Source organism: Natator depressus, chromosome 3, assembly GCF_965152275.1.
Source record: "Natator depressus isolate rNatDep1 chromosome 3, rNatDep2.hap1, whole genome shotgun sequence".
Taxonomy (NCBI): domain Eukaryota; kingdom Metazoa; phylum Chordata; order Testudines; family Cheloniidae; genus Natator; species Natator depressus.
Window position 1 is genome coordinate 41,229,688 of NC_134236.1, and position 14,152 is coordinate 41,243,839.

The window sequence follows — 14,152 nt, forward strand, 5'->3', positions numbered from 1 at the left end:
GCAAGAAAAGTGCTGCAGTTTATTATAGATAGGAGCTGTATCCTTATCTTGGTCACTTCAAGATTAGATTGCTGAAAAACAACAAACTGTGCATGGAGTGACATGAGGACCACTTAGAAATTGAAGCTAATGCAGTTTGCCACAGCCCGTTTATTAAATGGAGTCTCACACTGGGAGTATGTTATACCAGAGCTTTAGGGTTTTCACTGGCTGGCAACAGGCTTCTGGGTAGAATTACTATTCCTAGCTTTTAAGGCCAGAAGATCATCTACTCCGACTTCCTGTCAGGAAATAGAATTCCATTCAGTTACCCCTGTACTGAGCTCCAATAACTTGTGTTTGGCTTAAGCATTCCTTCTAGAAAAGGCATCCAGTCTGAATTTGATGACATCAAAAGATGGAGAATCCACCACTTTCATCAGCAGTTCCAATGGTTAATCATCCTCTGTTAAAGCTTTGCGCCCACTTTCTAATTTGAGTTTGCCTGGCTTTGGGATCCAGCCAATGGTTCTTGTTATGCCTTTCTCTGTTAAATTAAAGAGTTCCTTAGTATGCAGTGTTCTCTCCTTGTAATGGTACTTATACACTGTAGTAAAGTTACCCCTCAATCCTCTTGTTGATAAGATGAGCTGAATGAGCAATTTTAAGTCTTCCACTAAGGCAGTGGTTCCCAAACTTGCTCCGCCGCTTGTGCAGGAAAAGCCCCTGGCGGGCCGGGCCGGTTTGTTTACCTGCCACATCCGCAGGTTTGGCAAATCGCGGCTCCCAGTGGCTCCAGTTCATTGCTCCAGGCCAATGGGAGCTACTGGAAGCGGTGGCCAGTACATTCCTCGGCCCGTGCCACTTCCAGTGGCTCCCATTGGCCTGGGGCAGCGAGCCACGGCCACTGGGAGCCGCAACTGGCTGAACCCGTGGACATGGCAGGTAAACAAACCGGCCCAGCCTGCCAGGGGCTTTCCCTGCACAAGTGGCGGAAGAATTTTGGGAACCACAGCACTAAGGCATTTTCTTCAGCTCTCAAATCATTTTGGCTCTTTTCTGCACCTCTCCAATTGCTCAGTCTTCTTTTTAAAATGTTGACACCAGAACTGGATACCGTATTCCATTGTCCATTTCATCAATGCCGTACATAAGAGGTAAGAGTCACCCTCTCCTCGCTACTCCTCTGATTATACATACAAGGATAGCATTAGATCCAGTGGCGGATTACTGTACCCAACCAATTGGAGAGCCCCACAGGAGTGGCTGGAACTCTAGCCACAGCCCCTGCTCCTCCTCTCTCCCGCTCCATGTTCCTCCTCTTCCCCCTGCAGCCCTGCCTTCAGCCCAACCAAAGAAACCTGCGTGGAGGTGATGAGCAATTCCCGCCACCCTGAGGCAGAGCTGGCTGACTGCTGCTTGTCCAAGCCTCACACTGAGGTGGCCCAAGGATCTCCCACGCTGCATGCTGGACAAAGGCCCCATCCCAGCCCCATGCTGGACTGAGGCACCCCCCCCCAAATGCGGCGCTGGACTGAGCCCCTCTCCCCGCTCCTCACCAGGCACGGAGCTCACCTGAGCCCCTCCCCCCTCCCCGGCGTGGTGCTGCTCTGAGCCCCCTCAACCCACTCCCATCCCTGGCGTGGTGCTGCTCTGAGCCCTCTCCCTTCCTTCCCACCCCCGTGTGGCATGGAGCTCCCCTGAGCTCATCTCTCTCCTGCCCCCGCACAAAGCTGGCCTTCTCTCCTCCTTCGCGTGGGGCTGGCCTGAGCCACCTGCTGAAGCCCTCATCTTCCCTGCGCAGGGCTGGCCCAAGACCCACTGCTCATAACCACCCCGCCCCAAGGCCCACCACTCATCCGCCCCCCTCCTTTTTGGAAAAACTGGACATTTGTCCCATTTGCTCTTGCGAATTGGTGATCAGTTGGCGAGAGCAAATGGGACAAATGCCCAGTTTTGCAAAAAAAGTTAGGATGTCTGGGGCCAAAATGAGACATATGGTCATGCTAGGCCAGGGGTCCCCAAACTATTTTAGTCACGTCCCCCCCCTTACCCAGTCCATACCCCCTCCATCTCCAGGAGAAGGGCAGGAGTGGGGCCGGGGCCCACAGTCAGGGGCTGAGAGTGGGTGTGTGGCCGGGAGCAGAGCCACAGCTGGTGGGAGGGCCATTGCAGAGCTGGGAGAGGGCCAGGCCCTGCCAGCCCCCCCCCCCCCGAGCATTCCTCTGTGCCCCCTTAGTGGGGTGTGCCCCACGGTTTGGGAACCACTGCCCTAGGCTGTGGTAAGAACTGCACAAAGAGCCCAGGTAGTTGTGGGGGAGCTCCAGAACCTGCACCTGCCTTGGACAGGGGGCTGGAGTGCCAGATAGCAACCCCCAGCCCTTGTCCCTGCCCCCCCTCCCAGGACACGCCACCCAGGGCAGGTGGAGGGACCAGGGCTCCCCATAGTGGCCCAGGCTCCCTGGACAGCTCTTTCCATGGCCTGGCTTCTGGTCAGGCCAGGGGGTGGAGCCTTGGGGGAAAAGGGGAGGAGCAGGGGGTGGGAACCTCATGCCTGGAGGGGATGTGGTGGGCCCAAGTGTTCTTCATTCCCAGTGCCCCAATATATCTTAATTTGCCTCTGATTAAATCGTTTTTGCTATAGCATTGCACTGGCAGCTCATGTTCTGTTGCTTATTCCCTACAGTCCCTAGATCCTTTTCAGAGTCACTGCTTTCCACAATATAGTCCCCCATTCTGTAATTGGGCCTACAAACCTATACTGGCCTTGGCACAAAGTTGCAAACAGCTTGAGTCCAGATTTCCTGTGAGATGGTAATACTATGCATTGCCATATTGCTTCAGAGGTCAACAGAAGTTAACAAGGGAGGTTCTGGAATCCCAGTCATTGGAGTCGTTTTTGAGAACAAGTTAGACAAAACACCTCTCAGGGATGGTCTAGACCAGGGTTTCTCAACCCATAACTGAGTCACCAGAATGTCTGAAAAAGTAGCGTGGCAGCTCCTGTCCCAAGGGGCTGGCTGGGCTCGACTCCCTGCTCCAGGCACAGCAACCTCTGGGGTCCCAGTGCCACTCAGTTCTGGCCCAGCCATCATGATAATGCAGGGCCACAACCACGGCAGGGCAAGCGGGGCAGCCGCTCAAGGCACAAAGCCGTGGGGGAGGAAAAAACAGGGTAGTGGGGGGTGGAGCCACAAGGCCCTCCAGATTTCTGACCTCCATTTAGCACAGAGGTTTTCAAACTGTTTGAAATGAAGATGCTTACTTGCTACTGCCCAGGGGAGCATCTCATGGCAGCCAGGCTCCATGGGTAGGGGCAGCTCCAGGAGGAATTGTGCTACCCACAGTGTCCCATTTTTCCATGCCCTCCACTTTGCACCATGGGTAGCTGTCCTGATCGCCCCGCTGTAGTTACACCCTGGGTGCTGAAACCCCAGAGATTGTAACATCTGGAGTGGAGAGCCAATCCCAGCCAGCCTCACAGCACAATTGCTGCCCTTGTGGGGCACTTAATTATATTGAGAGACTTTGTCTAATGGACACCTATGAATACATCTATAAAATTAAAGAACATATTTGCTGCCACTTGAATTTCAATTACATTACTATTGGGAGGAGCTCTGCCAGAAATTACAGGTTTCTTCTTGTTTAATCCATGTCTAAATTTTGGATAATCTCCCCTTTTAGTTTTTCCACATTAGTTCTTTATTTTATACTGTTTTTCTTATCAATATATCCTTATTATCATCTCTCTGTCCCCAGTGGTATCCACAACACCTATTTTAGCATAACTTGATCCTATAATTATTTCCAAACAGAATATATGAATTCTATATATTTTCATTTTAGAAAATCTTCATCATGCAAATCAAGAGTCATGTTAAACTATAACAAAATACCCAAGTTACAATTATTTTTACACACCTTCTAATGAGTACATTGTGTGTGTGTGTGTGTTTGTGTTTTTACACAAAGACCAAATTATTTAGGTTGACGTAAGGGTCATTTAGGGTCAGACATTCTGGAGTGAGGAAATAAGCCTTTTTTAGTTCCCTGTGCAAATTCTGCTTCCTTGTGCATCCAATATAAGGCAGGGTTCACAGAAAGAAAAAAAAAGTGATTGTGCCATTAAAGACTATAATCATACTCGTACACAGTGAGAGACCGATCCTTTTCCCTCCTTCCTAATGCAAGTCATTAGTGTTTTCATAACTCATTTTGGTGCATGTATCTTTCAAGTATCTGGGATGGTGGTTTTTTTGTTTTAAAGATATATCTAACAAAAATACACATCGTGTGCAAGTAGAGGTCCCAAGCCTAAACTGTCAGTTTTGGCTAGGTTTAAGCCTAGATTGCCCAGAATTTGCTTGGTTTTGAAAAGATATTAAAATGTAATCTGCATAATATAACTCCCCACCCCTCGTACCATCTTTCTCCAAACCCAATACCTGTTAGCAAAGAAGATCCACGTTTTCTACTACTATTTCCACAGAATTCCTTTCAGTTTGTCTTTCCAGGACCTGCCACTCATGAGACACTCAAGTGGGTGGATCTATTTTTGTCACTGCATTGGATTACAGACTGGCTGACTATAATTGACCCTACTTAGTTTTTGGGACTGATTTGGAGCACAGTCTGGGAAGTGAACATCTCTCTTTAATGTGTGACCTGACATAGTAATACTTTAACATGGTGTTTCTAATGGGAGCAGTACTGAAAATTGTAAGATGAAAAGTATTCAAAATAGGTTTCACCATTTAAAATAAAAGAATTTGATAGATGTTCAGAAAGGAAACAACTTATTGCACAAATTGCAATATCTTTTCTGCTTGAAAGGAGGACAGTCTTGTGGTTAAGAACTAGACTGAGATGGAGACAGTCTGGGTTCAGTTTCCAGCACTGGCACAGACTACATGTGTGACAGTGGACAAGTGAATCACTTCATACCTCAGTTCCCAAATTGAAGTGGGAATAGTAATACTGTTGTAATTCACAGGAGTGCTGTGAGATTAATTTGTTTGTGTTCTGAGGTGCGCAGATACTATGGTAATAGGCATTGTACGGGGCGGGGGGAGAGGGGGCATCTCCAGTCAGGCCAAGGGAGCCACAAGCGGGGAGAAGGCAAATTCCATGCCTGCCTTGGTTTGCAGTTGGGGGGAGGGGAAGGGGGAAAAGCCCAGGTAGGTCCTTATAAGTAACAAGATATATAATGCTTATACACCCTGGTTTATTGTATGAGCATCATGAATGGGTTCAATATTTATTTTTAAAAGGGGGAGGGGGAAACACATGCATTTTTCCTAGGGAAGAAACTCACTCAGTTGTCTTTATTTTACAAGAAGCTAAACAGATCACATTCCAGGGAAATACTGCAGAGATGCAGCCCATATAAATATTTGTTAACAGCAGGAGAGTTACACACACTGTACTGAACACTGAAAATTCCTCCAAATTAAGGGGATTGGGACTTGTTGCCTTATTTGTTCTACTCCTATCATACACAAAAACAGATGTTCCAAATAGACATTTCTCCCTTTCAACCGCTACTTAAGTTTCTCTCTCAATAGTATCAGATCACGTGAAAGAAGATGCGTGAAAGAAATATCAATTAATGGGATCAGCCAGGCAACCTTGGCTCCATTAGCAAGTCTTATATCAAGAGGCTCAGGCCAGCCTCCACAGGTTAAGGCTGCAGTTTTCTTCAAGCAGTGGCTGGTTCCTCCTTATGCTAAGATAAAAGGAAGACACAGAAGCAGAGCCTGAAGAGTTAATCCTGAAGAACACTGTCTTATTCCCTTGTTTGATGGAGAAGAACCTGACATATATGGACTGCAGGAGGTTTTATGAAGCAGGGGCTCAAAGAGGATCCCTTCCATGATTCTCTAACGGACTATTTCAGGATCCCTAACATTATATTAGATTTATATAATTCCTGTTTTGTTTTTCAAATAAATAAATACAATCCATAGTTATCTGGCTTGCAGAAATTGCAAAGTCTTTGCACTGTAGGGAATAGACTTGTAGAGCTTACAAGATTCAGAACCAGCCAGGGTATACTTAACTAACTGCAGATACACACTTTACAACATAAAATGTTTTATTGTTCTTACTCCATATTAAGTTTTAAAACTGATAAAAAATTGTGAAAAATAATTGCTTTTTAGAAGCCTAGCAGTGACACTGTTCCATTAAGATTATTTAAGTGCAAAGCTGCAACTTTCAATGTTCAGATTTTTAGAATTAGATACACACAAAAAAACAAGCCCCCCAAACCAAAAATCCCTCAAAGGCTGTCACATTGCAAAAATAGGAAAAAGTCTATTTTCCCAAAATTTTATAACTCCAACTGCACAAAACAGCTCCAAGCATTTGTGCGCACACACTCATCTCGAGGACAACAAAAAGCATTGACAGTTTCAGCCAAAAGTGAGAGAGGTTTTTTGAGGGGAGAGAAAGGGGAAGACTATTAAGATGAATTTAGAAAGGGGTTGCATAGAAGCATTACAGAACCTTAACAGGAACTCAACTTCTGGGGTGAAAGGAGGCAGCAGCAGCAAGTGCACAGCAAGAGAAGGGTAACTTTTGCTCAACAACACAGCTACAAGCACGTAGTCTTCTAAAATTACTGCAATCTTCAGGGTCCACATAGGGCAGGCAGGATCTTGTTTTAATAGCTTGTTGCTTATCCCCGCTCTTCCCCCCGCCCAAAAAAAAAAAACACCCTGCAAGGCACTCTTTCTAACGACACAAGTCCAATTAATTAGAGCACCCAAAGGCTGCCACACGTTTATCTACATACATAATCTATCCTTGCAGATCTAGTAAGTGTCACACACTGGACATGACATTCACACAGACAGCTCCATGCCTGTCCTTGCCTATCTGCATACTTCGTGGAATTTCGTACATGCAGCAAGTTTTTCCTATAGCTTCTCCTCCCTGCTATCAGGATTTGTTGTGGTGCTGGGTCTGCAGGCAGCCTCTCCATGCTAGCTCTGAGCCCATGTGGAGCGGCGGGCAGTAAAGCAGGAGCAGCATGCTGTCCCTGGCATAGGACAGGAGCTTCGGCTGGTGGGGGGGAAGGGAAGTGGCGAGGTAGAGCAGTGGCTGTTCCAGATCACCACCAAACCTCACAGGCACTGTAGGCACACCCCAGACTCTCTCCCAGCTGCCCCTGGCACCTCCTAGGCTGCTTCGGGCGATTCCCCCCCCCCCTCGACCCCATGACAGCAGCCTTCCCACAAGCTACTTCAGGCTCACTCCCCCACTCCGATGAACGCATCCGATGAAGTGAGCTGTAGCTCACCAAAGCTTATGCTCAAGTAAATTGGTTAGTCTGTAAGGTGCCACAAGTCCTCCTCCTCTTTTTGCGAATACAGACTAACACCGCTGCTACTCTGAATGCCCCACTCCAGCCTCCCCTTCCTGGGCTACTGGGCTCTCCCCGCCAGTAACAAGCCCCATCCAGCCCCCAGGCTTCCTCCCCGCTCCTAGTCCCTAGCCCCAGGGCTCCTCACCCCCAACCAGCCGCCCGCTGCCTCCCGGTCCGGCTCCGCAACTGCCCGGGCGCGCGGGGAAGCCGGCTCCGCGCCCGTGTCTCCCCGGGGCAGGGCTCACGGGAACTTTGGAAACGTTTCCCGGACCGAGCAGCGGGTGAGCGGAACCACCGGCCCCCACCGCCCCGGAGCAGGCAGGGGATCCCTGAAGCGACCCGGCCCCGCGACCGCACCTTGCCTCCTGCCGACAGACATGGCCCCACACGCAGCTCCGGCCGCGGCGCAGGGCCCCGACAGCGCACCCCAGGCTTCCGCCCTTCCTGCTCCCTCTCCAGCCGGCCGCGCCCACCCCCGGCCGGGGACGGCGCCCATTGGCGCTGCCGGCGGAGGGGCGGCCCCCGCCCGGGGCGCAGAGCGGACCTTCCTGGCATGGCGGCTGCGTCTGGACGGCCCCCGCGCCGCGCCTGCCGGGCTCCGGCCGGGGGAGCGCGGCTGCGCAGAGCGCGCGCCGTGTGGAGAGCGGGGTTTGACAGCTGCAAGCTCAGCAGCAGCCCCGGCGGCAGCAGCGCATGGCTCGCGCGAGGGGAATAGCAAGCGGTGCAATGCCCCAGCGTGTGTGACCGCTGCGAGGGGGGAAATGTTAAACACACCCCGCTCCTCCTCCGCCACCTCCTGCCCGGGCTTCCCCCTCACTTGACCCGCCAGCCCAACATGCAACCCGGCACCTGCTAAATCAATAATGTACTAGAATGTCAGCGCTGAAAAAGGTAAGGACACGATGATGGGTATCTTCTGTCTCATGCCGGTGAGCGCCCCAGGCTGGGGGCACTGCTGCTCCCAGGCTAACGTAGCCTCTGCAGGCGGGAGACCGGGGGCACAGTGGCCAAGGATATGCAGGACTTGGGGTGTCAGCATGAAGAGACGGGAGTGAAACGACTGGGCTGAGCGTGGGTCTTGGGCTGCAAAGTCTGACAGACTCTTGTTAAAAACCATGAGAAGTGCAGCTGCTGAGCGCGTTTGGGGGCGAGGGTACAGCTGCTGCTGGGCTTGTTTTGTGGACGCAGCTAAATCCTGTTGGAATCGTGGGGGCGGTGTGGCTGTTGGGGGTGGAGTGCATCTGGTGAGGTGTCGGGGGTTTCTTGTGGCATTCTGGTCTTAGCAGGAGCTGCTTTGCTGCTGTCGGGTTGGGCGGGGGGCATCTGCAGCTGTGCCTCAGGAGAGCAACGTTAGAGAGCGGCAGCAGGTGCTAGCAGGGTTGTTGCAGGTCCTAGGGATGGGGCTGCTACTGTTAGGTATCGGCGTGAGGGTTGCAAGAGAGGGTCTTTCTCGTTGCACTGCCTGGGGGCGCATCAGCTGCTGAGCACCGCTGGGATGTTGGGTTTGAGCAGCTGCTGCTGGGGTTGTTGGTTGTCGCCACGCTCGCTCGGGTCCCAGCACTTCTGTGCTGATGAGGATGCAGCTGATTTTGGGGGCTGCCGCTGCGAAGCTCACTGGGCTGCTGCCGCCGCTGGGTGTCCAAGGTGCTGACCGGCGGCACAGGGTGTGAAACCGTCAGCTGCGGCTCTTCTTGCAGAAGGCAAGAGACGGTGACAATTGCGCTTTTTGGCCCCGCGTGCAAAAGTGGAAGCCCTACAGCTGACTGGAGCGTGAAACAGGGGTTCAGGGGATTTGGGATTAAAAGAAGCATTGCACAAAATGCGCGCGCGCGCCATGCCTGATAGAAACACACAGAGAACATGTTAAACGTGTATGTTACAGACTGACCAGCCCGGGGGCGGGAGGGGGGGAGAGGGGGCTCCTCCTCCCGGATTTATATCCATGCAGTAGGGCAGAGTAAGGCTTTTGGCTGGAATGGAGAATTGATGTGTGGGAAGGGGGACACCGTGCATCTGATTTCTTTGCCTGGAAGGGACGAAAGTGCTGTAAGCGAGGATGGTGGGTTTTCACAGACCATCATTGTAAGGGTTGCTATGTGAGGATGAAACCAGGGAAAAGGCTGGTGTAACCAAGCCGCCTCCTCCGCGTCCTCTCGGTGGTGTACTGCACTGGCGGCGGCGGCGCTTCTCTAGCGCGACCAGCAATGAGCATTAGTCCCGGGGCAACGGCTTGGGGGTGGGGGGATGCTGGGGTGTGTGTGATTATCCTGTGTGCGGAGGTAACTGATAACTGGCTCAGCCCTGAACAGGGGGTACCATGGAGAGGGCTGCGCAGGGTGCTGCTAAAGGAAAAGGAGGGGCAGGGAAGAGCGGGAACGGGCTCGGAGGGAGTTTGGATTTGGCGAAAAAGGGGAGATCCATTTCCCTTGCTTGGATAGCTGAGTCCGGACGCTTTTCAAGAAATGGAACCGAGATGCTGCTGGCGTTGTCCCTTGCCTGGAGCTGGGATGGTGCCTGTTGGGGAGGGTAACTCCGGCTTTGAGGGTCGGTTGGCTTGATCAGTGCAGTCTGCATCTTGTATCGGAGACCAAATAAGGCTAAGGCAATAAATCATATTGCGTGTGTCTTATCAATGTAGCCAACTTGGGTAAGGTGAAGAAGCTCCAGTGACTTCCTCCATCTTCCTAAACAGGGAGATAAAAGGAGGGGCGGAGGGGACCCATAGGTCGAAATTAAATCCCAGATAAGTGAGAGTAGCAGCCGTGTTAATCTGTATCCGCAAAAAGAAAAGAAGGACTTGTGGCACTTTAGAGGCTAACAAATTTATTTGAGCATGAGCTTTCGTGAGCTACAGCTCACTAGTGACCAGGAAATACTGAGGATTGCTTTTCAGAAAGGCATGTTAAGTGCCTTTGTGGCAACCAAAATCACTTAAGCACTTGGCATTTTCATGCAGCTGCATTTGATGTACTAAACACGTTATGTACAATACACTGTAAGTATTAAAAAAATTAATAATTTAACTACACTCTTTGTGGTGGGGAATCAATTACAAACTAGCATGTCCAATTACTTTGTGGAATAAAGGATTGAACACCTCTCTAGAAACCCTATAGGGAGATAGAACCACACCCACACTCTCCCCCTACTGTAACAAAGTCAGATCTAATCTCTATGTAGGAATATCATGACTGGAAAGTTATAAAATACTTCTAATATGCCCCCCTCCCCATATCTTTCGTTGCTCTTGGAAACTAGTAGATTATATAAGGCTTGTAAAGAGGAAGAGCCAATAGTCATAGCAGTTCAGCCTGTTGCCTTGATGCTAAAATGAAGAAGTCATTAATCAGGATTTTCTATCAGCCAAATTGTCCTGTGGTGGCTGCTGGTGACTAAGGCTGTGTTAGCAATTGCGACAGATTTCAGTGTGTTTTGTTGCATTTTCTATTTCATGACTATTTAGATACTGAATTTCAGATGGTGTGATCTCATCCTTAGATGCAGAGAACAGATTAAAATTTTGTATGCACCAAGTACATATTGGAGGATGAGGGGAAAAAGGAGGAGTACAACAACAATTTGTAGGTATTCAAATCTTTCATCTCAGAAATAGTAATAATTACCCCCCCCATCATTTTACCAAGACCAATATGTTCAGTAACATCAGTTATGCAAAATTCAGCTGAATAATATGCCAGCAAAAGCATAAAGAACTCCTAATTTGCACCTCTTTAAAAAAAGCTTCCCAGAGCCATTTTCTCCTCAACCCTCCTCTTATCCCTTGTAACTCTGAGGGGTTAGGATCAAATGGATGGTGAAGTTTTTCCAGTCCAGTTCGATCCTTAGCACCCATACAGAGTCCCTCCTGACATGGGTAGTCCCATTAACTTCAATGGAAGTACTGCATTTGAATAAGGCTTTGCAGGATTAGGACTTTAAATTGTTTGTTTAAAGTTTAAACAATCCTAATATCAATTTTAGACCAAATCTAGTCATTCTGATTCAACGGGGAAGTCTCACTATGCAAAGATGAATATATACATATCAAAAATTAGTCAAGATGATGAGACTATGTTTTATTTCTTTCATTGTCCAGGTTTTGACAGACTTTGCAATCTAATGATTTTACTATTAGGGCCCTGATTCTTTCCAGTTGTAATTTGTGTATTCTTATCCATAAGCTCATTTTATATATGTGTGTATCTTCAAGTGCATTATACATACAACTAGTGGCATTTTCCCCCTAGTATTATAAATTCTTTTTTAACTCAGACATTAATTATGTCCTTTTTGCAGTTTGTTTCCATTTGTATTTTACTACATCACAGGTTTAAATTGGTTTACTATGTCTTGGAAGCAAGTGATAGTTGACACACTTCCAAATTAAAGCACTTAAAACAAAATCATGTGTTCCACTAAACTTGAATCAGTCTTGATTGTGTATACCCAGGAACAAGACTATCAAACTGAAGTGCTCTTTAATTGATGGTGTGTTTCATCTATATTTCTCTGGAAGCTATAATGCTGCAAAACTGGAGAACTGACAAAATCTGAAGAAATCCAATACTTCAGATCATCTACATAGGGTGACCAGATAGCAAGTGTGAAAAATCAGGATGGGGGGGGGTGAGTAATAGTTGCTTATATAAGACAAAGCCTTTAATATTTGGACATCTGGTCACCCTGTCTATATAGATTATGACTAGAAGTATGAACACTTCTACACCAAGGCTTTTCTTGAACATGTGAAGGAGCCCAACTGTAGATTACTGACAACCCTGGTGTGGGTTATTTTTTTCCTAGGGTGGTGTGAGCTTAATTCTTTGTACTGTGTCCTGGAATACACCATGGGAGTATATTAGCTGTAAAGGATTGATTTTAAGAAATGATTCTAGATGTGCTGCAGATGTTGAAATTATTTTCTAATGCAAATATATTCAAGATACCTAATGTACGCTATCAATTTCCATTCAGTATTTGTGTTCTCTCTGGAAAGTTATTAGGACAAAACGGGGGTAGTAGAAGATTTCCATTTTTTGTACTTTCAGAGCTCAGCAATTATACATAAAAAAAAACCTATTAAGTCATTCCACATGGAGTAAACAAAGTATTTAGTTTCATGAATGCAATTTTATATATTTTTCCAGCTGCATTATTTTTAAAAAGATCAACCAGATTTTATTACTTTTAAAAGGGATTTTGTTGTTTTTAGTCATGAATCATTTTGTATGCTCTTGAAGATATCTGGTTTGTAGTTTAAAATTGTATCAGATTATGTTAATGATTTTATGACGGAGTGTTATGCACTGGAGAGTTAATTCTGAGTGTTACATTCAGAGCCTGTGTGATCCTAGAATAAAGAATACATTTATTATGTCTGCATAATTTAACTAAACAAAAAATAAAGGCTAGATCTGTCAAATGTAGTTGATTCTATTTGAGATTTTTTTTTAGCATTTTTTTCCTTAGTGCTATAAAATGCTATTTGCATGCACTTTTCAAGCAATATGGAAATTAGGTATTAGGAAAAAATGTAGGAAATACTTACTGACTAGCTTCTTATAATTTGTAGTCCTACTTTGCAGATTATTTAAATATCTAGTGTAATTTTAAACTACATTTACAGTGAAACCTTTTTTAAATAAGCACTCAGTAAACAAAGAGTACTTAACAGAGGTGATCAGGAGCAGTACTATATTAAGCAAGAGCCAAAATCTACAGAGTGGAGCCCTGGCCCTGTTGAAGTCAATGGCAAAACTCCCAGTGATTTCAACGGGGCCAGGATTTCACTCACAGCTTTTACTTAGGAAAAAGTCCCACTGAATTTGAACACTGTTAGATATGGTATATTCTCAAGACAAAAAAAGTTGCTTGATTAGTGTTTCAATCTGCAAAGTCCTGAGCACCCTCAGCTCTGACTGAGATCACTTGAGGCATAATTGTATTCTAATAAAGCCCTCGCTCATGCCTAAAGTCAAGTTACTGGAATATTCATTAATAAAATGTGATAACTGTGAAGGCAAGTGGTTGCTTTATTAGGTATTCAACATATGTGATCCTGAAAGGTGCTGAGCACTCACAACAATTTTTAAATCAATACTGGATGTTTTTCTGAAAGACATATTAGAGTTCAAATAGGATTTCCCTGAATTAATTCCTATGTCCTGTATTGTGGGGTCAGGAAGGAATTTTCCCCAGGTCAGAGACCCTGGTTCTTTTCCTGACTTTTTTCTTTTGCCTTCTCTGCAGCATGGGGCATGGATCACTTACAGGTTCAAACTAGGGCAAATGGTGGATTCTCTGTAACTTGAAGTCTTTAAATCATGATTTAAAGGAGGAGGCCAGACTAGATGATCACAATGATCCCGTCTGGCCTTGGAACCTATGACAAATTCCCATTGAAACTCAGCACTATGAGATCTCCCTTACTGTCTTCATCGTATGTTGATTATCCTGATAGAGCTATCCCTTCTCTTCACAAGTACAGCATTTTACTCTAATAGTGGATACTACAATGATATTAGAAAGGGATTCATAAATAATATCTTCCGTGATGGAACTTTGGCTTGATAGAGAACTTTGTTAGAATACATGATGCAGAATACTCAATGGAATAATTTTTTTTAGGTTTAAGAAAAGTGTTAAAATTGTGCACCTATCTTTACTATGCAAGGGGGAAAATCTTTTGCAGTTAAATGTAGTCAAAGCAATTTCTTTTTATGCCTGTTATAATCCTATAAGTAATTTTGGTAATAGAGAGAACATTGAAACGTCCCTTGTTTTTTCTATGGTTTACCATCA

The 14,152-nt window shown here is 46.7% G+C and overlaps 2 protein-coding genes across 4 annotated transcripts in view; one reads left to right on the forward strand and one right to left on the reverse strand.

Annotated features, from left to right (window-relative positions):
• ERICH1 (glutamate rich 1) overlaps positions 1-7,816 on the reverse strand; it is a 141,381-nt gene extending 133,565 nt beyond the window's left edge. The window contains exon 1 of the transcript XR_012638761.1: positions 7,709-7,816. The gene's annotated coding sequence lies outside the window, so the exon portion shown is untranslated. The remainder of the gene's footprint in view (positions 1-7,708) is intronic.
• Positions 7,817-7,979: 163 nt separating this feature from the next.
• Positions 7,980-14,152, forward strand: part of DLGAP2 (DLG associated protein 2) — a 705,175-nt gene continuing 699,002 nt past the window's right edge. For all 3 annotated transcript variants that reach the window (XM_074947769.1, XM_074947771.1, XM_074947768.1), the window contains exon 1: positions 7,980-8,242. Coding sequence is in view for 1 of the 3 variants with exons in the window: in XM_074947768.1 (XP_074803869.1) it covers positions 8,225-8,242 (18 nt within the window). In the remaining 2 variants the exon portion in view is untranslated. The remainder of the gene's footprint in view (positions 8,243-14,152) is intronic.